Source organism: Phodopus roborovskii, unplaced genomic scaffold, assembly GCF_943737965.1.
Source record: "Phodopus roborovskii unplaced genomic scaffold, PHOROB, whole genome shotgun sequence".
Classification (NCBI taxonomy): domain Eukaryota; kingdom Metazoa; phylum Chordata; class Mammalia; order Rodentia; family Cricetidae; genus Phodopus; species Phodopus roborovskii.
In genome coordinates this window covers 23,769,972-23,797,029 of record NW_026126540.1, presented here as the reverse complement: position 1 = coordinate 23,797,029, position 27,058 = coordinate 23,769,972, and the positions used below count along the sequence as shown (strand labels likewise).

The 27,058-nt window shown below is 45.2% G+C and overlaps 3 protein-coding genes across 5 annotated transcripts; 1 reads left to right on the top strand and 2 right to left on the bottom strand.

Annotated features, from left to right (window-relative positions):
* Positions 1-2,152: 2,152 nt before the first annotated feature.
* On the top strand, positions 2,153-7,577 carry Creb3l4 (cAMP responsive element binding protein 3 like 4). 2 transcript variants are annotated; one of them, XM_051199193.1, is made up of 9 exons: positions 2,153-2,339; positions 2,646-2,880; positions 3,029-3,150; positions 6,084-6,176; positions 6,307-6,413; positions 6,532-6,600; positions 6,689-6,773; positions 6,946-7,042; positions 7,180-7,577. In XM_051199193.1, the coding sequence occupies exons 1-9, from the start codon at positions 2,244-2,246 to the stop codon at positions 7,368-7,370; spliced, it is 1,095 nt and encodes a 364-aa protein (XP_051055150.1). In that variant the 5' UTR covers positions 2,153-2,243; the 3' UTR covers positions 7,371-7,577. The 2 variants fall into 2 exon arrangements, with proteins under 2 accessions (XP_051055150.1, XP_051055149.1); XM_051199192.1 differs by lacking the exon at positions 6,307-6,413 and having other exon boundaries at positions 2,155-2,339; positions 6,476-6,600.
* A 1,510-nt stretch (positions 7,578-9,087) lies between these two features.
* Positions 9,088-12,457, bottom strand: Jtb (jumping translocation breakpoint). Its single transcript, XM_051198941.1, has 5 exons — positions 12,036-12,457; positions 11,839-11,876; positions 11,568-11,650; positions 10,516-10,595; positions 9,088-9,517 (listed from the first exon to the last, which is right to left on the bottom strand). The coding sequence occupies exons 1-5, from the start codon at positions 12,116-12,118 to the stop codon at positions 9,361-9,363; spliced, it is 441 nt and encodes a 146-aa protein (XP_051054898.1). The 5' UTR covers positions 12,119-12,457; the 3' UTR covers positions 9,088-9,360.
* A 4,449-nt stretch (positions 12,458-16,906) lies between these two features.
* Rab13 (RAB13, member RAS oncogene family) lies at positions 16,907-24,708 on the bottom strand. 2 transcript variants are annotated; one of them, XM_051198912.1, is made up of 8 exons: positions 24,441-24,706; positions 23,269-23,329; positions 21,892-21,952; positions 21,595-21,672; positions 21,015-21,104; positions 20,828-20,893; positions 20,693-20,746; positions 16,907-17,384 (listed from the first exon to the last, which is right to left on the bottom strand). In XM_051198912.1, exons 1-8 carry the CDS (start codon positions 24,562-24,564, stop codon positions 17,307-17,309), a joined length of 612 nt encoding a protein of 203 aa, XP_051054869.1. In that variant the 5' UTR covers positions 24,565-24,706; the 3' UTR covers positions 16,907-17,306. The 2 variants fall into 2 exon arrangements, with proteins under 2 accessions (XP_051054869.1, XP_051054870.1); XM_051198913.1 differs by lacking the exon at positions 21,015-21,104 and having other exon boundaries at positions 24,441-24,708.
* Positions 24,709-27,058: the final 2,350 nt, after the last annotated feature.

Sequence of the window (27,058 nt, the reverse complement as noted above, 5' to 3'; positions counted from 1 at the left end):
GCCCCAAGACCCCCACGATCAGAAGTGAGAACTGCCTCCTGGTTGTTGTCCTCCTCCAGCCTCCACAGCTGGGCAGGGCATGTGAGCCATCTTCCTTCTAACCCTGTGATTGCCTGCCCTCACAGGAAGAGAAAGAAGGAAAGAAAATCACAAATATCTCACAAGTTCAGTGAGACCCTGCCTCAACAAGCCAGGGAGAAACAGAGAGACCCTTTCTCAAACAAACAAAATACAAACAAGATCTCACAATTTGTCAGGAGATGAACCATGTAACAAAGTCAACAAAGTTGAGTCAAAACCTCATACTTGAAGACTGGAGAGCAGGGACACATCCAATCGTTTCTGTAGCAAACTATGTGTACTGTACACACACTAGTGGTTCCCAGTAAATAATTTAATGTGTAACAAATATTTTTAAATTAAAGCCCACGCCTCACACCAGATCCCTCAATTCTCCTTTTATATTGTTCTACCATCTCATAGTTCCTGTTTCTAGGAAGTCAGCTTGAAGTGTGATTTGAAGACAAATAGAATTTATTGGACATGTCATTAGATACACTGTTTGTGCGTTTTGTTACAGTTTTTGTTGTATTGTTTTTTGTTGTTGTTGGCTTTGTTTTTGTTTTTTGAGCCAGGGTTTCTCTGTTTTGCTTTGGAGCTGTTTTGCTTTGGAGCCTGCCCTGGAACTAGCTCTGTAGACCAGGCTGAACTTGAACTTACAGAGACCCACCTGCCTCTGCCTCCCAAGTGCTGGGATTAAAGGCGTATGCCACCAACTCCTGTTTTTGTTTTTGAGACAGGATCTTATGTAGCCCAGGTTGGCCTTAACCTCAGGGACACTCCTGCATCAGCCTCTTAAGCACTGAGATTACAGGCATGAACTCCCACTCTCAAACAGCTTTCAAACTACACCCATACAGTATCTTTTCAAAACGCAAAAGTACTAATAACTGATAGTTATATGGAAATAATAAGACCTCAAACCAACAGCAAACGTTTAGCTAAAGCATGGCAGTTTTCCTGACCTGCGTCCCTGCGTGGGTTAGCAGGGCCCCTAGAGTGCCCCAAATGGTGTGGTTCTCAGATCCGCATAGCTGCGATTGTGCAACTGGCTGCCAGGAGGTGGAGGCTACAGGTTATTCACTGTCTGCGAAAGTAATAACTTGGAACCTCAGAATCACAAGATAAACAAACTGAAACCCAGTGGCTCCTACCCTCAGCTCGGAAGTTTTCACTCAACTTTCCTACAGTGGCTTCTCAATGGAACCCAGAGCCTCAGCCAAATTACTTCTGCGACCCCTCTCTGTCTATTGTTGCCAATCACGAGGGCGTGGGCCTCGATGTAGTCCACCATTGGCTGGAAGCCCTGCCCTAAGTCTTCAACGTCCAATTAGGATTCACGGGTGGAAGAATGCCACGCGGCTAGCGGGGTGGACCGGGCGGGGGCGCCTCCAAACCTTGGCTTGGTTGGTTTTTTTACCCTGAGATGGTTTCCCTCTTGTAAAGACTGTGGCTTCTAAATGGAACGCTCAGGTTTGTGCTGGTCACTGCCATCTCAGCTCTTTGCTGAGGAAACATCAAGCCCTCAGCAATATCTACTAGCACTGGGGAAACTGACGGAAAGGGGGCAGGAGGGGTACCTATAGTTTTATTTCAGTTTACATATGGGCAGCGCCTTAATCCTACTCCCAGAAGCAGGCCCAGACAGTGGCTCCTGGCCAGGTGCCCCATCCCCCCAAACTCCGTGGACGGCATAGGCGGGGCTTGGCTGGGCAGGACCAGGATACAAGATCCTGGAGGAAAGAAAAGGTATAGTGTTTTGGCCTCCAGCGAGCTAGGTTGCTTTGGCAAGGCAAAGCTCTCCGAAGAAAAGAACAGGTAATACCCAAGGGGGCTATTTGTGTGAACCCAAAAGACAAGGCCTGAAGTGAATTTTCTTGCAAGGGGCTGCTGCATGTAAGCAGAGGGAAGGAATAACCTATCAGGGAATGCAGGAAGCCAGAAGCTGTGAGGCCTGGGGCAGCTGCCTCCTACCTTCTTTCTGTTGTTGTTTCTTGTTTTGTTTTGTTTTGTTTGTTTGCTTTTAGAGTGAGGAGGGTAATACTGGATGCCCAAGTTTATCCGTCAACGTTCTTAAGTACCCCAACCAAAAGGGGAGCATGGCAAAAAGACTTCTTTATCATGTATAAGGAACAAATGGCCTCCTACCTTCTCTGACTACCCCACTACCTTCCTGCAGAAGCATGGAACCCGGGTGCCCTGAGTTGCTGGAGCCCCCAGAAGATATCTTCTCAACAGGATCCTTCCTGGAGCTGGGACTCAACTGTCCTCCATCAAAGGTTCTGATGGCTAGACGTCAAGAACAGGACTGTGAGACTGGGAGATGAGTGGGGGCTGAGGCTGAGTGAGTTTGTTGAGTGGAAGTGGGAATGAGGGTCAGACAACTCTGACTAGAAGCCTAAGAGACTTCAGTTCCCTCAAGGAAAGAGGTCCGGTAACAGAGCCCACAAAAGAGACATGAACTGTAACAATTTCCAGGTCCAAGAAGGAAAGGCATCAAAATTGAAGCATAAAGGATGTATGAGTAGCCTCAGGTAGGACTTCCAAAGTTCTCCAGACACTCATTCATACCTCTCCTTATATAGGGCCTTCAGAAGAGTGAACCTGATGACTTCCTGAACCTCTTTATTGATCCCAATATGATATACTGCTCAGAAACATCTCCTGGTAGCAACAGTGGTGTCTTTGAAGACCCTAGCTCCCCTGCCCAACAGGAACCCAGTTCCCCTGCCCTCTATGAGGTTGTTTATGAGGCAGGGGCCTTGCAGCGCACGCAGCGGGAAACAGGGCCAACCTTTGGACTCATCTCCATCCAGATAGGTCGGTGTACTTTTTGGAAAGACGACAAAGCCTTTTCAGTCCTTGCCCTGGACATGTGGCTTAGGGGAGAAAGTTCTACTGTATCACTTCACAGTCCCTGCTGCCATCACTGTCTTCTGGTTCCTTCACCCCAGTCTATCTTCTTCAGATCAGTGGAGTCCTGCATTTATGGTGCCTGGTACCTGCACAGTCAGTGGGCTGCCCTCAGATGCTCATAGACACATTCTGCCAAGAACCAGCACCACAGCCCCAGCACCTCCTGCTGCCCTGGTAAGTCTTGAGACCAGCTAGAACTGCTGTCCCCCCCCCCCAAACATATCCTTATGTAAATGGGAGTGCAGGGGAAAGGGGAGGGGAAACTAATGAGGAACTAGCTTGCCCCAGTTTTTGGTGGTGGTTTGAAGGTCCAGGAGAAGCAAGCTATTCTAAAAGCAGGAAAGCATGGGGGGAGAGAGCTCTTGGGGGCTAGGGTAGTAAGGACTTACTTAAGTAGCAGGTGGGATGAGGGAACCTGCAGTCGAAGCCCTAGAGAAACCCAGACCTAGTGTGCATTTACATTCAGTTAGAGCTACTCTCTCAGCCTTGGGTCAGGAAAGGGAATTGGGACAGGACACCTGGGAATCCACCTGGCTAATGAGGACAGGGTGATAGAGAAACAGTAGCAAGTGTTTGCACTAGAACAATTGCCCCGTGGCTGATGCTGCAGTGGAGTGCCCTACTGTGTACCTTCCAGAGGTGGGCTAGACCCTCCTACTCTGCAGACCAATACAGGTCAAGCTTAGACCATCTTCCTCTCTATCCTAGGATGTATGCCTTGGCTTGAGTTCAAAGGCAGAAAACAGGTCCTAGCTGTTCTCTAAAACTGTGCTTGATGGTGAGACCAGAAGCCATGCTAGGGGTTTGCATATCAGCACAGAATTTGTGCTTGTTTTGCTTTTAGATAAAGCCCTCTGTGTTCCATTCTCAGAGATGTTGGTTAGAGAGATCGGGAGAAACGCCAACTAAAAAAGGAGACATCAGGAAGGAGATAGGAAATAATTTGGCCAAGAGCCAGAGGCCATCAAAAAGCAAAAGCCAGAGGCTTCGAGATGGGTCAGTAAGAAGCACTTGCTATGTGAGCACGAGGACCTGAGCTGGGATCCCCAGCACCCACATAAACAGCTATGTCTTCCCTCAAGGCCCATGCTCTGAGGGCTTAAAACAAAGGCTCACTGGGGCTTGCTGATCATCAGTCTCGCTCCAGAAACTCAATCTCAGAGGAATAAGGTGGAGAGTGATGGAGCAGAGCCCCTGTATTACCCCTTTGGTCTCTAGTCACATGCACTATACCGGGACACACATGTGCAATTACATCTCTTTCTCACACATACACAGACACAAGCACACACAATAAAACACCAAATTAAGTTATTCTCTTCAAAGTTATTTATTATTGTGTATAAATGTGAGGGAGAAGGTCAGTGCATGTATACCATGGCATATATATAGAAGTCAGAAGCCAACTTTGTGGCGTCAGGTCTCTCTTCCACCTTTACATGTGTTCCAGAGATTAAGCTCAGACTGTCAGTCTTGTGTGGCCACTGCTTTAACTGTTAAACCATCTTATCAGTTACAAACTTACTCTTTGTCTGCATATCTGCCTGCAGGCCAGAAGAGGGCATCAGACCTCATGATAGATGGTTGTGAGCCACCATGTGGTTGCTGGGAATTGAACTCAGGACCTCTGGAAGAGTAGACAGTGCTCTTAACCTCTGAGCCATCTCTCCAGCCAAAATAAGTTATTCTTAAATTACAAAGTGAAGCGTAAGCTGAGTATGGTGGCACACACTTAAAATCTCTGCACATAGGAGGCAGAGGCAGAAAGAGTTTACCATAAATTCAAGGCCAGCCTGGCCTACATAGTATTATATCATCTCAAAAATACAATCCAGGGCCTGGAGAGATGGCTCAGTGTTAGTTAAGAGTACTGGCTGCCTTGACATGAGACCCAAATTCAAGTCCCAGCTCACACTTGTGTGTAACTCCAGTTCCAAGGTAACCAACATGTTCTTCTGGCCTCTGTGGGCACCAAGCATGCAAGCAAACACACACACATTTAAAAAAAAAAAAAAATAACGGCAAAACACTAAAACACTTTTTTAAAATGCCATGTATGGAGACACATCTCTTACTTGGGAGGCAGAGGCAGCCTGGTCTACAGAGCAAGTTCCAGGACAGTAAAGACTACACAGAAGGAACCTGTCTTCAAAACCAACCCCTCAAAAAAAATTCAAAGTGTAAATCTCTCAAAAAGAAATACTAGGACCAACAAGATGACTTATTAGATAAAGGCACCAGCTGCCGCCTCAGTCTAACCCCCACTTTCATGGTGGAAGAAAACTCAGTCCTGAAAATTATCTTCTGACCTCCACACATGCACTGTGACACAAGCATGCCTACACAGACCCACACAATAAATAAATGGAATGCCAGTGAGAAGGAAGGGTTCTTAGCTGATGGGCTCAGCTTAACCAGACACCATCTACCCTTACCACACATTTCACCTGAGAAGACAGCCTAGATGTTCTTAGAAACTCCTTGTCTAGTCAGGCAGTGGTGGCGCACACCTTGCCTTTGATCCCAGCTCTTGGGAGGCAGAGGTAGGTGGATCTCTGTGAGTCTGAGGCCAGCCTGATCTATAGAGCGAGTTCCAGGACAGGCTTCAAAGCTGCAGAGAAAGCCTGTCTCAAAACAAACAAACAAATAAATGAAATTCCTTGTCTCAGAGTGGGCTTGATCTGACAGGTGGAGCTTAGAACCTGGGGATGATGAATCAAATGTCCCTGTGATTGATAGACAACTAATATTTTACCAAATGGAAGTTAATGGCCAAATTGTTTACCTGACAAGGAAATTCAACAAAGCCCACCATAGTGATCATACAAGTTCTCTTCTGAGTTCCCTGAGAGCTAAGAGAAAGACCAGAGCAGGCCCTTTCTAATTTAGTCATAATGCCAAGGTTTTATGTGTAGACAATACACCTTACTCTCCCTCCTCAGGTTCAGGAAGGCCATTTGGCTTGCCACAGAGCCTGTCTCAATGAACTTTCTGCCCCTGACCTCACCTCACCACTCAGTGCAAGCACACGGGTGGGTGGGTGGGGATGGGCAGCTTAAGTGCTGGAAGCAGGTGATGATCCTGCTTACCTTCTGCCACTCCTCCAGCTGTCCTGCCAACGCCTGTTCCTGACAGATGAAGAGAAGCATCTGCTGGGGCAAGAAGGGGTTTGTCTGCCCTCTCACCTACCCCTCACTAAGGTAACAATTGCCCCCAAAGGGTGTTCCATCACAGGAACTCCATTCAACTTCTAAAGGGCCTGGGTTGCAGGGGACAGTTGGGGAGTTGTGGGAGGCTAAGGGCCCAGTACTGAAGCCCCTGGGCCTCCAGGCAGAAGAGCGAGTACTCAAGAAGATCAGGAGGAAAATCCGCAACAAGCAGTCAGCTCAGGACAGCCGGCGGCGGAAGAAGGAATACATAGACGGGCTGGAGAGCAGGCATGTTTGGGCTCACCTTTCTGCATCCTTCTGACCCTGTCTGGGCCCCCTTCCTCACATAGGCAAGCATGTTAAGGGACCACCTGCTAAGCCTGCTCTGTTTCTCCACACTCCCTAGAGTGGCAGCTTGTTCTTCACAGAATCAAGAACTACAGAGAAAAGTACAGGAGCTCGAGAGGCAGAACACGTGAGTGGACGCAGTGTCCGGAGGGAGGAGAGGGAGGGTGCAGCCACAGGCAAATTCTTCTTGAGCTGACTCCTTATTCTTCTCCTAGCTCCTTGATTGCACAGGTTCTCCAGTTACAGAAGCTCACTGCTCAGACCTCCAGCAGAGCTGCCCAGACCAGTACCTGTATTCTGGTACCAGCTATGCTTCCCGTCTCCCCCTACCTCTGCCATCCTCCACACTTCCACTTAATACCCGCACTACCCAGCTCTGTTTTCCAAAGCCTGAAACAGTAAAGACTCTCTGTTGATGCTGCCTTCCTCCTCTGCTGTCCCCAAAGCCCAAGTGTCTTCTTGCTCCTTTCAGATTCTCCTTTTTTCACTGACTCTCATCATCCTGCCCAGCTTCAGCCCCTTTCAGAATCAACCAGAAGCTAGGCCTAAGGGTTATCAGCCTCATGGAGGTAAGAGGCAAGGGCACAGAAGACATCCCCTACCCCCATGAACCAGAAAACTATTCTCTAAAACAATCAAACAGTAAGAATGTTCTTGGCCAGTCTCCTACCCAAGCAAATGCTATACCACTACACTTTCTTCTCAGTGATTTCCAGAAATATCCTGACTCATACGGACATGACAGAAAGGTCAGAGATCCCAGCGGTAAAGTCCAAACTGGAGGTGCTACCTGAAGTCCCGACTGCAAATGGCTCAACAAAGACACAGTTAAAGCTGGGAACAAAGGCTAGACCCACTGGGCAGAGCAGGGGAACTTTGCATGCAGATGAAATGTAAGCTGACCATTTTCCAGTCACACAAGAATACACACAAGCTTCCGTCACTGTTTCATCTGAATTCCCATTAGGTGTCCACACCCCTGGAGTTCTAACTCCAAATACTCAAATACTTCAGTCCTGAATTTGTGATTTTACTTGTTCTTTGGGGATAGGATCAAAGGGAAGCAAGTTTTAACTCAGAAATAAACTTTCTAGCTAAAATTCTTCCCAGAAAATTTTGTTGCTTCAGACAAATTCTTACTATGGAGCCTAAGCTGGCCTCAAACTCCTGATTCCTCTACCAAGTGCTAGGATTACAAGTATGCCATACCACATTTAGCTTTGAAATTGTGTGCCATTGTGTGTATAACTCACATGGAGGTCACGAGCAACTATTAGCTTCTCTCCTTTCACTATGCATTCCAGGGATCAAACTCAGGTGGTAATGCCTATGAAACAAACACTTCTTAAACTTGTTTCGAGACAGGGTTTCTCTGTGTAGCCCTGTCTGTTTTGGAACTTGCTCTGTAGACTATGCTGGCCTCAAACTCACAGAGATCCGACTGCCTCTATTTCCCGAGTGCTGGAACTAAAGGCATGGGCCACCATCGTTTATGTGTGTGCCTGGGCCCATAGAGGGCAATGGATTCTGGGAGCTGGCAGTTGTGAGCTCTGCCAAGCACAGGTACTAGAATCCAACACAAATCCTCTGGAAAAGCAGCAAGCTCTCTTAACTGCAGAGCCATCTCTCCAGCCACTTCACCAAGCACTTTAATACCTGAGCTACTCTGCCAGCCCAGAAATTTTAAATAAGAATAAAAGTTGGGGGACTGGAGGAATGGCTCAGTGGTTAAGGACATTTGTTGCTCATGCAGAAGACCGGAGTTTGATCCCTAGCACTTTCATGGCAACTCACAACCATCTCAAACTCCAATTCTAGGGGATCTGACACTCTCTGCTGACCTGAGAGTACCAGGCATGCACGTGATGCTTGTACACACAGGTAAACCACTCACACACATAAAAGATAAATAACTCTAAAAAGAAACATTTTAAGAGTAAAAGAAGGGATAATTGTTACTTGTTAAATCACCATTCCCTTTCCCTCATTGCCCCCATGACTTCTATTTTATATCAAATTACTTTAAAAAAAAAAAAGGCTTGTTCATCATTTGGGGGCTGAAGAAGGGTTCAGTGGGTAAGAGCACTTGTTGGACCAGTATTCAGGTCCCGCACCAAGTGACAGCACAGTACCTGGCACCCTTTCTGGCCTCCAGGGACACACATGGCACACAGACACACATGCAGGCTTATGTTCACTTATACACAAGGGGAAATTTTTAAAAAGAAATATTTTTATTCATTTTCCTGTGTTTATATTTCTTTACACGAGTTTATGCGCACCACTTGCAGGCACGTGTCAGAGGCCAGAAGGCAACAGAGCTCCTGATACTAGAATCACCACCTCATGTGGGTGCTGGGAATCAAACCCAGACCCTCTAGTAGGAGCAAGCAAGTGCTCTTAATTAATGAACCAACTCGCCGGTCTCTTATAATTTAATCGATTTTCTTGAGATGGAGTTTCACTATGTATCCATGGCTGACCTGGAGCTCGATATATGGAAACAATGGCTTTGAGCTCACAGATCGGTCTCTCTGTCATCCATGTTTGGGATTCAAGACATGTGCAACCTCACCCAGTCCTCCCCAAAGCCAATTTATTATAGAAAAGGAAATTGTTTTACTCCTTTATTACTTTTTTCTTTTTAAAGACAGTCTTGCCTATAAATTTACCAAGGAGCCTCCTACCTCACTCTCACAAGTGCTGGGATTATAAGTGTGTGCCACCATGCCCAGCTCTATTTCACGTTTTATTGTGCTCATTAATGGTCTGGAAGAGTAAGTCAGGAAAAGGTGCTACTACCAGACTTAGAGTGCAAATTAGCTCACTGAACCTTCTCCACCTGAGATACAGTCTGCAAGACCCAGCATAATACAGTGGGATTCAGCTATATGGACTCAATTTGCTTCCGGACTTTTTCAAGAGCCTTTCTATCCAGTTGTCGCTGACGAATGATGACAAGGCAAGCGAAGACTAAAGCCACACCCACCATGGTGCCTTCAAACTTCCAGAATAAGTGTTGTTCCATCAGAGCTGAACGGCAGCTGAGGGCAGAAAAGGAGAGTCATTCATAGGAAAGGTCAGTCTCTCTTAACTAGTGTTCTGTATTTCAGTCTGTCCAAAATACTACCCCAAAACAAGAGAAACTGGAGTTAATCATGTCTTCAGTCCCTGGTGAGATAAACAGAGTAGCATTAACCAATTTGAATTTTTTTTTTAAGACCTTATGTAGTTCAAGTTGGCCTCGAACTCCTGACTCTCCTGCCTCTGCTTAAGTGCTAGGGTTATAAGCATGTACTACTAAGCTCAACTCTTTTCCTTAAAAAAAGTGGTGCATGCCTATAATCCCAGAAGTCAGGAAGCAGAGGCAGATGGATCTCTGAGTTGAGACCAGCCTGGTCTACAAGAGCTAGTTCCAGAACAGCCTCCAAAGCCAGAGAAACCCTGTCTTGAAAAATAAATAAATAAAAAGCTGGGTGTGGTGGTACATGCCTTTAATCCCAGCACTGCAGATCTCTGAGTTCAAGGTCAACCTGGCCTAAAGAGTGAGTTCCAGGACAGCCAAACCAGCAACTTCTTTTTTCATTTTTTAAAGATTTATTTATTATGTACACACTGTTCTACCTGCATGTCAGAAGAGGGCATCAGGTCTCATTATAAATGGCTATGAGCCATCACATGGTTGCTGGGAATTGAACTTAGGTTATCCGGAAGATCAGTCAGTGATCTTAACCTCTGAGCCATCTGTCCAGCTCCCTAAACTGGCAACTTATTTTCTTTCTAAACAATGCTGGGGATTAGAATCCTGGCCTCCTACACAATAGGCAAGTACTTCAATGAGTTACATTCCACACTTCTAACCAATGTATTTTATCAGAAAACATTGCTAATAACATAGCACTGATGATTAGGATTAGGAATTAAGGGTTATTTGGCTCAAATCCCCTCCTTTTTCCAGTATGCCAAACTATATTAAGACCAGGAGATAGCTACACAGCAACCGATCAGAGAGGGCACTTCAAAGTAGAGAAGCCGCCCTTACCTTTTGAATTCATTCCTTTTAGATGAGCTGCATGTGATTTTCTCCACATACCCTGTAGAACCACACTCAGGCGTTGTTTTCTACCAAAAGAAAGGTTCAAACGAGTATGTTAGGAAGGAGGAGCAGAAGAAACAGAGACCTGCTGTTCAGAAAGGACCAGGGCTGGTGGGCAATGGGCAGCTAATGAAGAGTCCCAACGTGGAAGGTGAGGGTGAGGAAGGCAACAATCTAGGAGGTGAGGGAAAATTCCAGAGCCTGATGTATTAAAGTATGAACAGGGCATGATTATGAGCTGGATACTATCATTAATGTGGAAAGGACATATTTTCAAAGGGAATTTAAGTTCAAATTTGAGGGCTGTTAAGATGCCTCTGTGGGTAAAGACGTATGTAGCCAAGCTTAATACATTGCATCTATGTGGTGGAAAAAAGAGAAACAATTTCCTCAAGTTGTCCTCTGACTTCTTTGGTACTTGATCCACACACACACACAAAAAAAACATAATGTTCAAGACCAGGCTGGTTACATGGTGAGTTCTAGGCCAGACAGAGTCACTAATGAGATACTGTCTCAAAAACAAACTAACTAAATAAATAAATAAATACATAAATAAATAAATACAGCCTGGTGGTTAAGCCCGCTGGTTGCTCTTCCAGAGTACAGGGTTCCATTCCCAGCACCCTCATAGTGGCTCATAAGACAGATCTGATGACCTCTTCTGGATTCTTAGGGCACTACACACAAAAGGTACACATACATGCATACAAAACACTCATACATAAAATAAAACAAAATAAATAAAATATAATGTAATTAAGTTCAGATCTGAACATATCCTAAGACTCCGAGAAGAAGCAATGGCACGCTTTAAAAAAACCCCAAATACTTGGGAACTGGAGAGATGGCCCAGTGGCTAAGAGCACTGGCTGCACTTCTGGAGGACCAGGGTTCAATTCCCAGCACCCACTGGCTGTAACACCAGTTCCAGGGGATCTGACACCGTCATACTGACATACATGCAGGCAAAAACCAATGCACATAAACAAACTCACAATCTGGAAGTTAGAACATGGAGTACACTCTTCGGTCACTACGAACTCTTCCACCAGCCAACATGGCGAAGTTGAAGTGCTCACTAAAAGGAGAGAGAAAAATGGCCAGCCGAAGACTATTCAAAAACATTTCTCACAAAGGCTCTACCCATATAGCAACCCTTTCACATGTGGCACCTCCTTTTTCTATCTGTGTGCTTGGTACACTAAGAAGAGACATTAATAACAAAAACAAACTATAGAGGTACGGGATTCCCGGGCAATCACACACCTGACAACTTCTCCTCGAGCACCGGAGCCTCTGCTTCGCTGCAAATCGGGGAAAAAAAGGGTAAGAACAACGGTGAGAACGCAGAAAGCAGGGCACACCCACTTCGGACGTCAGTGGGTGCGAAGTCCGGGTTCCTGGGGGCGAGGAGCATCGGGTCCGCCTGCGCGCCCCTTTTTCCTCCCTCAGTACCCACTTACCAGAGGTTTAAGGTGAAAGCACACAGCAACCAACAGAGGTGGCCGCCCCGGGGGAGGCCAAGCCTCCCCGCGCCCGCGAGCATGGAGCAGTCAGTGTCGCACCTGTTGCAGCAGACCTCCCAGAGGTTCCAGCTCAGAGCAGCGAAATGCCCGAGTTCTCTCCCTGGGCCAATTAAGGCTCTACGGGAACGGCCTCGCGACCACAGCGAGAATAATCCATGTGGATTTGTTGGCTAGAAGCGCGAGGCTTTGTGGGGGCGCAAGCGGCTGGAGGAAGGGCGCGCGGTCCGGACTTAGTGCCCTCGCCCCTTGGCCTCCGTCTCGGGAGCGGCCATCTTGCTCGCGGAGGCTCCTGGTCCCGGCACTAGCGACGCCGACTCATCCGTCCCGGGTGCTCTCGTCTGTCTCCTGCTGGGGCTTGTAGTCGTTCCGGACTCTGGCCACAGGATCTCACTGCGTTTGCGCAGAAACGCGCGACTGCCGCTGGCGCCGCGCGGCAGTGTGGTCCTTGTAGTGTTTGCAAGCCGGCTGGAATGGCGATAGAAGAGGTTTTGTTTGTTCTGGGTTCGCTTCTCCCTGGAGTCGCCTGTTTGTCCATTGTAACTAGGTGAGCAGGAAGACATAAAAAGGGCAATACGCCGCTCTGTCTGGACTTTTGGTATTCATCAAAACTGTGGGCTCATCGTTTGATATCCTCTCCATCCCTTGCTAACCACCCTGGACGGCCTTGAGAAGTTGGGTCTCGGCAATCTACTGATGGAGGCGGGACTGCATCGAAGTTGAAACTCGCTCTTGTCCCTGGACTCGCATCGTGTCTACACAGATGAACCGTGTCCGTTTTTCCTCATGTTAGTGTGAAACTGCTTGATAGAGCAGTTCCTTTGAACAAACTTAACGTGTTCTAGTCTCTCCCCTGCTCCTACAAATAAGGAAATGATCTCAAGAGCTCGAAGATTTTTATTTGTCTGTTCGGTTTTTGTTGTTTCTTTGTTTGTTTTTTGTCTGTTCGTTTTTGAGACTGGGTTGTGTGTGTGTGTGTGTGTGTACCCCTGGCTGTACTGGAACTCATTGTCTAGAACAGGCCGGTGTGTGTGTGTGTGTGTGTGTACCCCTGGCTGTACTGGAACTCATTGTCTAGAACAGGCCGGTGTGTGTGTGTGTGTGTGTGTGCGCGCGCGCACGCGCGCGTGCCCCTGGCTGTACTGGAACTCATTGTCTAGAACAGGCCGGTCTCGGACTCATATCTACCTGTCTCTGCCAAGGGCTGGGGTCAAAAGGCAGGTGTCATCACACCCGTCTAGAGCACGGAAGAGATCTTTAATTGAAAGCAATGTTGGAACTAGATCCATGTGCTTTTTAGCGGCACGACTTTAGAACAATAACTGGCCCAACACGGTGGCTCAAGCCTTTAGTTCCAGCAGAGGGGGCGGGGGGGGGGGGGGGATGTGAGTTTGAAAGCAGCCTGTACATAGCGAGTTCCAGGCCAGCCAGAATAACACGATGAGAGACTCTGCCTCAAAAATAAGAGAAAGAAAGAAAATATCTTCCCTGCTGGAGAGACAGTTCAGTAGTTAAAACCACTGCTGTTCTTCCAGAGGACAAAGGTTGATTCTCAGCACCCACAATCGACTTAGAACTGTGTTTAACTCTCTCTCACACACTCTTTTGGCCATCACAGGCACTGGGCATGCAAAGTATGCACAGTGACACACACAGACACATAAAATACATTTTAATAAGAAAATCTTGTACAGAATGTGATTAAGATATTAGTTTTCTTGGGAAGTCATTGTCTTTGTGTTAGGGTCTTGGTACATAGCTCTGGCTGCCGTTCAGTTTGCCTCTGCCTCCTGAATGCCATTTCCAGAGTACATGACACCCTATCTCAAAAACTAATAAATAAATGAAAAGAAACAAAGAATTCCAGATTTGGTATAGACCAAAGTGTGCCATTAAAAATTTAGAGCCGGGCAGCAGTGGTGAATGCCTTGGTCCCAGCCCTTGGGAAGCAGAGGCAGATGGATTTCTGAGTTCAAAGACAGCCTGATCTACATGAGTTTCAAGACAGCCAGAATTGTTACACAGAGAAATTCTGTCTCTGAAAAAAGAACTAAAGAAACTTTATCCAGGCAGTAACTTACAGAGCCACAACTAGAAAAGTGTAACTATGCCTTTTCTTCTATCTTCGTTCTAAGCAGGAATTTCCTAACACTTTGGGCTTCTTACTTTTCCCTAAAGTTCCTCTGCTCACTATGTGGCAGCTTGTCATATTACTACACCTAATTGTTGATCCCCAGCCCCAAGGAGAAAGAGATTTGTGAGTTTTTGAAGTTTCTTTTCTTTTTTAAGAATTTATGTAATTTTAGAGCTGGGTATGGTGGGGCATATCTTTAAGGCAGTGGCAGACAGATATACATAGTGAGACCCTTGTCTCCAAAATATACGTACATTTTTATGTTGTATGGATTCACACCACATAAGTGTGTATGTGAGTGCTTTTGTGCCATGGTGTGTTTGTGGAGGGTTCAAGGATAATTTTCTAGAAGGTCCTTTTTAATTTTTTTTGTTTTGTTTTTGAGACAGGTATACCCCTGGCTGTCTTGAAACTCATTCTGTAGACCAGGCTGGCTGCAAACTCTGAGATCCTCATGCCTCTGCCTCCCCAGTGCTGGGATTAAAGGCATGTGCCACTACTGGCCAGCTAGGCAGGATCTTTTGCTACTGCTGTGATCTGTACTCCAGGTTAGCTGGCCCCTGGGCTTCCTGACAATTCTCCTATCTCCACCTCTCATCTCATTTAGGAGTGCTGTGATTAGAGATGTGACACCACATCTGGCATTTTATAGAGGTTCTGGAGATTGAACTTACTGTGTCATGCTTCATAGCTGATACCCTGTCTAAAAAAAAAAAGATTGCATCCAACTATATGGTCCAGGTTAAGATCCATAGCTGAGACAGGGGATTCCCATGAATATGAGACAGACTAGGGTATGCCAGGAGACTGTGTGAAATATAGATAGGAACAGTGTATCTAGCCTGAATTTTGTGATTATATTTTTGGTGTCAATAGTTTTAACTCCTTTATTTTTCAGGAGTTAAGTGTTGTTTATGTCACAGTATTGGAGAGGTATGAGAACCACCACAAGTTCAAAGCCAGACTGCCTAGTTAGTCTACATTGTGAGACCCAGTGTGTGGTCTGAACGAGAATGGCCCCCATATATCCATATATTTGGAGCTGTTGGAACTGTTCAGTAAGGATGAGGAAGTGTGGCCTTGATGGAGGAGGTGTGTCACTAGGGTTGGCTTTGAGGTTTCAAAAGCCCACAGCATTTCCAGCTAGCTCTCTCTGCCTTGTGCTTCTGGATCATCACATAAACTCTCAGCTACTGCTCTAGAGCCATGCCTGCCTGCTTCCATGATGGTTATAGACTCTAGCCTTCTGGAACTGCAAGCAAGCCTCTCATAAACTCCTCTTTAATTTGCTTTGGTCATGGTGTCCCTTCACAGCAATGGAAAAGTAGCAAAGACACCAAGGTACATGAAATGAAAAGATGACAGGTTAGCCTGCTCATCCAGTAAGTCTTGGCCATGCAAGTCTGATGAGTCCAGTTCTTGGGACCTATGGCGGGAGGACCAAGCTGACCCCCGAGAGTAGTCCTCCACATGTATGCATACAGCCATACATGTAACACAATAATAAAAATAAGATGTTTATTTTTAGACAGGTCTCACTATTGTAATCCTGGCTGGTGTGGAACTCACAGAGATCCACCTGCCTACTGAGTGTTGGGATTAAAAGCAGAGACTATTATGCCAGGCAAAACACAAACAAACAAACAAAATTTAAAAACGAAACCCAAAGTGTTTTTCTTTTCAAACTTTGTCTATTCCTCTGCTTACACACCACCGAAAAGCTGTTTAGTGATTATTGTCTGTCACAGATCAGATGCTCAGAAAATACTAATAAGTGAATCTCTCCTGTGTCTCTTCCTCCAAATTGTGAGAAAAGTTGTTTTTTGTCTTTCTATCAAAAGATGGCTAGCCTACAAATATTTTATATCCCCCTACACATACATACCCTATAAAACTACTATAGCAAAGGAATCATATCTCTTTATTCACCTTGTAAAACTTGGTTTATAAAAAGCCTGCTGTGGTCAGGCAGTGGGGGCTCACACCTTTATCCCACCACTAGGGAAACAGAGGCAGATGAATCTCTGTGAGATCAAAACCAGCCTGGTCTACAGAGGGAGTTCCAGGATGTCTAGGACTGTTTCACAGAGAAACCCTGTCTTGAAAAACAAAAACAAACAATAACAAAACCTTGCTGCATTCACAGCATTTGATGGCCTGCAGTAGCTGCTGACTGCTTCCCCTTTTCCCTCATTTCATTTTGGAGGAATCTTTTAAAACTAACCGATCTCAAAAAGTGTGAAGCTGAGCTCCCACCAGTAGGGTAAGGCAGAGTCCATCACTACTTGCATTAGAACAAAAACTAGCGAACCTCCAGTTTGGGACGTGGCACATCCTTTTTTAATAAGAAATTGACTTGCCAGGTTACTTTTTTGGTTTTGTTTTCAAGACAGGGTCTCTCTGTGTAACCCTGGCTTTCCTGGAACTCACTTTGTAGACCAGGTTGGCCTTGAACTCACAGAGATCTACCTACCCCTACCTCGAAAGTGCTGGGATTAAAGCTGGGCCACCACTGCCAAGATTCTCCTTGCTGTTTTTAATCACCAATCACGGGTTGGGATAGAGCGCAAGGACAGAGAATACAACCAGGTTCAGGTGAACCAGCATCTTGGAGTGACAAAAATTGGATCTGAGGTGAGAGCAGTCCGACAGTAATAAAAGTAATGCACATGAAACATTCATGCAAAAGAGTGGCCTTTAATACTAACAAAGACCGTGTAGTGAGCAACCTTCAGGGTAGTGCTAAGCCAGCCTCTCAGGACCCTAACCTGAACCAGACGGAGAAATCAGCAAATTCCCATAATGTCTGACCTTAATTAAACCCAAGATCAGTCCAAGACCTGACACCATTATTCTTCCTTTCATCTTCTCAAACCCTTTTCAACTTTCACATCCTTGATTCCTTCCCCCCTCCTTGCCCCTGTTCCTTCTTCCTTCCTTCCTTCCTCCTCATTCTCCTTATCAGCCATTCATCTACCTTTCTAGGTCCCACCAGTTTCTCCCCTGTGCAATCCTCAGCCTAACTCCCTCAGGTCTAGCCTCCAGGTTCAGGGTGAGGAGAAGGCCAGGAATGTCCATCAGCCCAAGGAGCACTTGTTGGTATTCTTCTTGTCAGATGGTTTCAGCTCAGTGCTGGAGGGCTTGCTGTGATTCCCCTAGAGCCAGGAAGGTAAAAGGATCAAGTATGTGAAGGGTTGGCTGGAGTATGAGCCTATAAACTCAAGAAAACCCCAGCCCCCTTAATGAGGAATGTTGGCATAGTTTCTCTTCCTCAATTGGCTTTGTTTTTTGTTTGTTTGTTTTTGGTTTTGAGACAGGGTTTCTCTGTGTAGTACTGACTATCTACTGGAACTCCCTCTTGTAGACCAGGTTAGTCTCAAACGCAAAAGATCCACCTGCTTTTGCCTCCTGAGTGATGGGATTAAAGGTGGCTGCCACCCTCATCCCCTGCTGTGGGATAATCCTTCTGTACACTGTGAATAAGTATTACTTTCATTGGCTAATAAAAAAAGCTGATTGGCCTATAGCAAGGCAGAATAAGTCTAGGTGGGAAAGCCAAACTAAAAATGCCAGGAGAAAGAAGGGCAGGATGAGACGGAGATGCTAGCCAGCTCTTGGGGAAGCAAGATGCTAGAGGATAGCTAAAGCCATGAGCCACATGGTAATAAATAGATTAATAGATATGGATTAATTTAAATGTAAGAGCTAGTTAATGATAAGCCCGAACTATAGGCTGAACATTTGTAATTAATAAAAGCCTCTGAATAGTTATTTAGGAACTGGCAAGCAGGAGAGAAACATCTGTTACATATAGTGCCCAACAAGGGGCAAGTACATCCACTTAAAGCCTGAGAAAGCTTTAAAAAATAAATGGTTTCTAGACATACAAAAACAGACATGGCTTCTTGCCAGCTTCATTTTCTTAGGTGGGATCTGTTTTCAGGTGGTGAACTGAGGCATGGCTCCTTTAAGAGACAGCTCAGTACTAGAGACAAAATAAGGGGAGGAGCCAGCTGCTGGCAAATTAGCCATGATTTAAGTTACATAGCAGTTTTTTTACTCAAGCAGACCAAAGAGGTTACAGATGCACAATGAGGACAGATTCAGATGAAAAAAGCTTCTAAATGGATCACAATGTATTGAAAAATGTACATAGGACTTGGGAGAGAGAAGAGAAAAAAAATATAGTCTTGGATTAAAAAAAATACAGTTTTCAAATAAAGTAAAATCCTTAAAAATGAGAGTAATAAAAAATATAAGTCACATAAGAATGAAAAATACACAGAGGGTCTGGATTCTGTATATTATTGGATTCTTTTTAAGTGTCTTGGCTGCTAAGAGACACTGGATTATGGAAACTGCTATATTAAACCAACCCATATATTTTAAAAGCATCTTGACTTCAAATTTAAGTCAAACGATATGTTACTTTGGGGGAGAAGTTATGTTTTTATTTCCACAGGAAATGAGAGGCTGTGGATTCATTCTAGGTTAATTGAGGAAGACCCCCCCTGAAACCCTGACTACAGAAATAGAAAAATAGGCCTAAAGGAACTATAAGATACATGCTCAAACACATAACAAAATATCCTCTTTGGCTAACTTGTGTACAATGAACAATCTATACTTACATTAATACAGATATGTATGTTACCTTTAAAAGTATATGTATTTCAAAGCAAGGGGACCAGACACCAATAAAAATGGCCCAGATGATCCAGTATCCAAAACAGCACAAGGCTGTTGACTGAAATAATCCAGCTTCAGAGAATACTCCAGCCAAGACTTCACAATTATCCTGATTTTCTCAGGGTCCCCCAAAGATTACCAGTGCCCCCCAATCAACGGGAAGTAGTTTAGAAAACTATGCCCACATTCCAAAAATACTGGTTATAAATGTTACTTTTCATTTCAGGAGGGTTGGTTACAAATTGTTATTGGTCACTGTCAAAAAAGACCAAACAAAAAATTAAACTCAGAGATCTCTTTGTAAAAGAAGGGGGATATAATATAGAAATGGAGGGGGGAGAGAGTGTAGCTTACTGAATCTACTTTAATCCAAAAAACAACAGTTAACCTCAAAATATGTTACATTGTTATAAACTTTAGTTTATTGATACAAATTTAAAGTTAATTTTGTTATACTGTATATTTCTATTCCTGTTTAAGGTATTGTGTTTATACAACTCAATTTAAAATGTAATATAATTATGAAATATAGTTTAATAGTTAACCATCTATAATAGTCAAATTTTAGTCATATTAGTTAGGTTTTCTAGGTATACAAAGATATATTTCAGATAGGTAATCTTCAAACCCACAGAATATGGCATTTAAAATGTTTTAATAACCTAGATTTTCATGAGAGTGAGACATGTCTGCTCCTGGCAACACCAATGCAATTCAGAAAAGATGATGGACATCAAAGAAACTCCATATGGAGTTTGTTTTCTTTATGGCAAAAGCTAGCCCTGTGCCCTTGCCTCAGCTGCAACAGTTACTGTCCAAACTGGACCAGCAGGACACAAAAAAGGCAACTGCCAAACTTTGCCAAGACAAGGTAGGAAAATCCTTCAGATTTCTCTGCTTTACAGGAAAGTCTGTCAGATATGCTAGGCCCATAGGCCAGAATTGGATGCCCCAATGTTATAGAAGAACTAAGGTGATTGTCCAGGTAGTGATTTGTCCCTGTCATTAGGTAACATTTCATCCTTCTGGGGTCTTTGATGGAGTTGAAGACTAGATAGTCACAGTTATAGTTTTTTTTCTTAGTTATTGTAAAAGATAAATTAGATATAAAACTTTAGACTCACCAAGGTAAAATAGATAATAGAGTCTTTTCTCTAATTCTGCTTCCCAAATGCTGGGACTAAAGGCGAGTGCTACCAATGCCCAGCTGTAACTATAATTCTTAATAACTATTTTTGTTGTATATAATCTTACTATGTTAAAGTTTAAACCTTCTTTTTTAATTATACAAAAGGGAGAACTGCTGTGGGATAATCCTTCTGTATGCTATGAATAAGTATTACTCTCATTGGCTAATAAAAAAGCTGTTTGGTCTAGGTGAGAAAGCCAAACTCAAAATGCTGGGGGAAAAGGGCAGACTGAGAGGGAGATGCCAGCCAGCCCCTGGGGAAGCAAGATGCTAAAGGACTGGTAAAGCCATGAGCCGTGTGGTAATACATAGAGTTAGCCTGAGCTATCAGCTGAACATTTGTAATTAATAAAAATCAGTGAATGGTGATTTGGGAACTGGCAGGCAGGAGACAATGTCTGCTTATACCCTCCCACACACAGTGTTTTTTTTTTATTTAGCTAGAATAGCTGAGGAAGACCTTGAACTCCCGATGCTCTTGCCACCACCTCCCAGTGCTGGGATCCAGGTTCTGCATCACCACTCTACTCCAGTGCTTGCAGACACACCCAGTGGTACCTAGCCAACCAAGTAGAACCAACTCACCGATCTCCGGCCTCCTGATTTGAGCAAGATGTCACGGGCCAGGGAATTGAAAGCCTAAAGGGGAAACTGGTTAGAACAGATTGGAGGAGAAGACAAATCTATCTGAATTTTCATCTCTTGGAGGGTGGATCTCACCTCATCCACATTCATACTGGATTTGGCACTTGTCTCAAAAAATCGGATTCCATGCTCTCGAGCCAACTGTAGGGGTTGAGGAGGGAAAGAGAGAACTGGATAAGGGGCAGAAGCAAAGCATTCAGCAATCCCTCCTCATGCTGGTTCTCCCAGCCCTGAGACAAGCAGCCCAGCCCCCATCCCTCACCTTATCAGCCTGCTCTTTCTGCACCTTCCTCTTGGCCTCCATGTCACACTTGTTCCCCAGCAGAAGGCGCTCCACCCCAGCAGAGGCATTCTGAAGACAAAAGTAAAACCCGGGTCTTTTGTGTGGCTCACCCCTGTAATTTCTGCACTTGAAAAGTTGAGGCAGGAGGATTGCTGTGAGTTCAAAACATAGCAAGTTTGAGATATACAGTGAGGTTCACAACAGCTGGGGCTACAGAGAAAGACCTTGTCTCAAGAAGAGGGGGGGGAAGAGGAGGGGTTGGGGCTGGAGAGACAAACAGCTCAGCAATTAAGAGCACTGACTTTTCTTCCAGAGGACCTGAGTTCAATTCCCAGTACCCACTTGGTAGCTTACAACCACGCATCACTAAAGTCCCAGGGGTCTGCCACACTCTTCTCACCTCTGAGGGCACTTGGTTCACAGATACACATATGCAGGCAAATCGCCCATATACATAAACTTAAATACATAAATTAGTTAAAGTTGAATCTTACCCATTCTCACACCCCACCCTCCTCCAGGAGCACTTTGTCTCCCATTGCTTTTGGAGGTGTCTCACCTCTTTGATGCTTTTCATCCAGTTCTGAATATTCTCAAACGATTTCTCATCTGTGATGTCGTATACTAGGATAATGCCCTAAGGGATGGAAAAGTTTACCTTGGACCATATTCCCATTAGGTTTCTATTGCCCTCTAAGTGACCCTCCAAGTCCCATCTATGGGTCTAAACACAAGCTACATGAGGTTCACTGCAACACACACCTTACCCTCCTTCTTTATCCCCTACCCCATTTTCATAATCCTCTGTACTCATGAAGCTATGACTTTAGCCCATGTCTGGACCCACACCTCATACCATTGCTCCACGATAATAGGCGGTAGTTATTGTCTTGAATCGTTCTTGGCCAGCTGTGTCCCTGAAGCAGAAGTTTTCACAAAGTGAAATAGAAGCAAGGAGTCTCCAAGAGGAAAGTCCTTTCCTAAGAACTTAGCTTTTGCAACACTGAGAGTGGGGGGCTGAAAGGAAAAGAGTCAGGAAACAGTAAAGGGGAAAGGGACAAGGACACTTGGGTTGCTCTTCAAGGCTGCAGCCTGGGAAACAGGATGTCTCTTGTTTACTCATAGATGCCAAGCACTGTGCTGAGTATCACTTTATGTGTGTGTGTCATCCTATCTAACCCTCACTGTATCATTTTGAGGCATCTCATTGTCCCCATTTACAAATGAAACAATTGTAGGGAGGCTGGATAACTAATGAAGGTCAAGCAGATCCCATCAGTTTATCTGTCATATCACAGAGCTTCAGCTAAAACCTCTGAGTCTCCACCTCCTTAAGACAGTCAGGCCACACCTCTGTGTGTGACCTCCCGCACTCTCTAAATGCTGTTGTTGTTATTATTATTAGAGTCTCTTTACATAGTCCTGACTATTCTGGAGCTCACCATGTAGACCAGGCTGACAGACTCGAAGAGATCCACCTGCCTCTGCTTCCCGAGTGCTGGGATAAAGGTTACTCTCTAAAATTTAGAGAGAGCAATAGACTGGGAGCCAAATTTGTAATTTGCAACTTGTCTTTGAAGCACTCAGAACCTGCTTCTACATCACCACCCGAAAGACATTTATTTTCAAGTTCAGAGAATGCTCTAGGTGAGGAGAAAACACAAACAAACAGAAAGAGGCACACCAGGGACAGAAATGGAAGGACAAGGATGGCTGAGTGAGCAAGATAGATAAATTAGGAGATGTACTGGACACAATAAGAAGGGAAAGAAATAACACAAAATAGAAAGACCAGCATGGTGCCACATGCCTGCAATCCCAGGACATAGGAGATAGAAGCAGCAGGACCAGAAGCTAAAGGTCATTATCAGCACCATAGTGAGTTTCAGGACAGCCTGGGCTACATGAGACTCTGTCTCAAAAAACAAAAAATAAAACTGAAAAGAGGAACCAGGTGGTGGTGGTGCACGCCTTTGATCCCAGCACTCAGGAGGCAGAGGTAGATGGACCTCTGTGAGTTCGAGGCCAGCCTGGTCTACAGAATGAGTTCCAGGACAGACTCCAAAGCTATACCAGAGAAACCCTGCCTTGAAAAACAAACAAACAAAAAAAGACTAATAATAAGAAAAACTGAGAAGAGAAAAAGGAAGGAAGAAGAAATGAAGGGCGGGGATGGGGGTGCCTGGGAGGTTCACACCACAGCCTAGACTGGTGAGCTGGGCAGCTTCCTTACCAGACTTGCAGTTTGATCCTCTTCCCCTCTATTTCCACAGTTCGGATCTTGAAATCGATTCCTGGAGTAAAAGGTGTGAAGCCAGGTGGGTATGTGTGCATGTGTGAAAAGCATGGTGAGGGAAAGGGCAGAGGCTGTGCCAGGAACTGTGCTGGGCAGGCACCTTGTTGCATGTGTAAACGGGGGACTTTTCCAAAGTTTTATTCCTATAGTAAGCATACTATTTTTTTTCCTTAGAATTTATGACGTTTTAGACAGAAGTGATAAAACCCATTCCCAGGCTTAAAAGCATGCCAGCTGACAACTTTCTCTTCCATCTCCATCATATTTTCCCAATCTTCCTTCCTCCTCCCCCAACAACAACCCTACTAGCCCTTCGGGGTAAATAGAAACAGGAGATGCAGCTCATTCATGTCTCTATGGATTAACTAGTGGGCCAGGCTTGTACTGACACAGACTGGCTCCATAAGATTTCTCCGGGAATCTATTCATTGAGAGAAGCGGTTTCTTTCCCCTTTATCACCAGACTTAAGAGTCAAGAGTCTATGGAGAAAGAACAGGGAGGGGAAAGGACACTCTTTTTACTGGAAGTCTGGGCACATCTCCCAGGCCTCTTGCGGGCCCAAGAGAGAAGGATGAGTCAGGAAGCTTACTCAGAGACCCTTTCCCTTCCATCTTCCTCACCCGATACATCCAGCCACTCTGTGCAGGACGGTGTTGAAGGAGGAGGACTAGAAAGATGACCTGAAGGTGGATGAGGATGCAGGGGAAGTCTGAAGCCCAGTGGGTCAGAAAGAGGCCGACAGAATTGGGAAGCAGGGGAAGAGAGAAATTGTGAAGAATGAATGTAGAGAGTTTGGGCGGGTGCGGTGAAGAAGGAAGCAGCAGAAATGACAAGAGCCTATGTGGATTTGGGGACACTAGGGAGCTATACCAAGAAAGGGAGGGAGAGCAATTGGAGTCCCCTGGAAGCCTCGGAAAGGTTTGAAGTTTTGAGTGTTATTCAGGGACATTATGGGGGATGGGTCTGGAACAGGGGTTGAGAAACGAAGTTAGTGTTTTACTCTAAGGGGATTAAAAAGTAGGGTCCCTAGTCATTCAGGAGCCTGTGAATGAGGGTGGGCGGGGGCAAAGGGTGGGTCTGGGGTCTCGGATACAGTCAGTGGGCTCACCGATGGTGGAGATGTAAGTGTTGTTGAAGTTGTCCTCCGCAAAGCGAATGATCAGACAGGTCTTGCCCACCCCCGAGTCCCCGATCAGCAGCAACTTGAAGAGGTGGTCGTAGGCTTTGGCCATGGCGGAGACTGGGGGCGCCGGGGGAGGGGTCGGGAAGAACCAACACTGGTAGGCGGGATCGGAGGGCTGGCAGGCAGAAACCGCCAGAGTCCTAGCCAGGAAGTTTTCCTCCCTCTCCTCTCCGCCCAGGCCCCGGGAAAGAAGAGAGGCGGCCCTGCTCGCGGCTCCACCCCTCTTCGCCAGTGGAGAGGCCAGTCCAGCTCTTACGGTCCCGCGGCTGCTAACCCAGTCTCGGCGGGCCAGCCTCCCTACGCCTTCCCATTGTCTTTGGCTAGCTGCCTCCTCTGTTTAGACCGAAATGGAAAGAGGGATTTTAAAAAGATTAGAGGACGAGGGAAAGAATTTGTCAATAAGGATGGAGATGGGGGTTGCACTGGAAATAGATAAAAAGCTGAGGCTGTATTCAAAGACTTTTTGAGATTGCGATAAGGTCTAGAAACTTAGTGTCAGCATTGCGCGTCCTAAGTCTATGTATCTCAGTTCCCTTTAAAAAGAAGCGGGTTGGGAGGTTAATATGCTAGGTCCACCTGCCCCCTGGTGGAGCACAGTAGAAAAATTAAAATGATAAAAATAAGCCTCCGCAACTAAACTCAAAACACACACAACATATTCACATTCTAGAGACTAGCCTGGAATTCAGTAGCACAGCCGGACCTCAGTCTCTCTCAAGTATGAAGAAAACAGGTGTGCACTACTCTGACCAGTTTTCCATCTTTCTTTCGTTTTCTTTTGTTCTATTCGAGACAGGGTTTCTCTGTGTGTAACATTGGCTGTCTTGGAACTTGCTCTGTAGACCAGGCTGGCCTCGAACTCAACAGTAATCCATCCACCTGCGTCTGCCTCCCCAGTGCTAGGATTAAAGGTGTGCACCACCCCTACTCGGCCCATCTTTATTTCTTTATTCACTTTATTTATAGTGAGTGTTTTGCCTGCATGTGTCTGTTACTACATTGAGTACAGTGCCTGCAGAAACTACAAGAGCCCAATAACCCCCTGAAACTTGAATTAGGGCCTGTCAAGAATGTACTGCCATACCAGTGCTGGGAATTGAAGCCAGGTCCATTGCAAGAGCACCCAACTCTTAACCATCTTTTCAGTGCCATCAAAAAGTGTGAGTTTGGGAGGCTACTTTTCTAATAGATGAGTATTGGCTGTGAGAAAGTGTCTTTGTTACTTTATTTTTACCATATTCTATGTTTACATGTGTCCTTTCTCAAACACAATGTATCCGTTACCTTTTTCTTGGCTGCAACAAAATACTTAACAAAAACAATTTATGAGAGACAGGGCTTGTTTTGGCTCACAGGAGGTGTAGTCAGTCCTTCATGACAGCAGGAGCCTGAGGCGTCTGCTCACTTTACATCCAAAATCAGGAAGTAGAGATGAATGTTAGTGCTTAGCTCATTTTCACCTTCTTATTCAAAAGACTAAATTGTGCCACTCATGTTAATAGGGTTTTCCCACTTCAATTAACCAATCTAGAAATGCCCTTTTAGACCTGCCCAGAGATTGGACTCCTAGGTGATTCTAGAGCCTGCCAAATTGACAATCCATATTGGCACACACACCTATTTGGTTTATTTTGTTAATTTTTTTTTAGATTTATTTTTTATGTGTATTGGTGTTTGGCCTGCATGTGTGTCTGTGTGAGGGTGTTGGATCCCCTGGAACTAGAGTAACAGACAGTTGAGAGCTGCCATGTGGATGCTGGCAATTAAACCTGGGTCCTCTGGAAGAGCAGGAGCCAGTGTTCTTAACTGATGAACCATCTCTCCAGCCCCTTATTATTGTATTTATTGATTTATTACACTTATATTTGTGTAGGCACACACATGCCATGGTGAAAATGTAGAGGTCAGAGGACACACTGCAAGATGTTTCACCACACTACCTCAGAGTCATTACCAACCCAATTTATTTGTTTGAGGCAAGGTCTCTCTGTATTGCCCAGGCCAGTCTCAAATTTGTAGAATCATGTGATTATCTGGACTCAGGCTCCTGAATAACTAGAACTACAGTCATGCACATGTACCTCTGTGCCTAGTTCAATGCCCCACTCCCATTTATTTTAAAATTATTTATTTTATGTGCATTGGAGTTTTGCCTCATTGTATGTCTGCGTGAGTGTAAAATCTTGGAGTCACAGACAGTTGTGAGCTGCCATGTGGGTGCTGAGTATTGAACCAGGGTCCTTTGGAAGGGCAGCCAGTGCTCTTAACCACTGAGCCCCTCCTATCTTTGTTGTTGTTGTTTTTGTTATGACGCTGGGGATTGATCAAATCCAGAGCCTTATACATGCTAGGCAAAGCATTCTGCTACTGAGCTATAGTATAGGCTTCAATTCCCTTCTACCTATTCTCTCACAGTTCATTGCATTTCAGGCTGTAGCATAGACCTTGAGCCTTTCCTGGGTTTCCTCACTGACCAATCCTGTCCTTTTTATCACTCTAAAGTCCAGATGTAGTGGCATAGACTACACCTCCTGTGAGCCAAA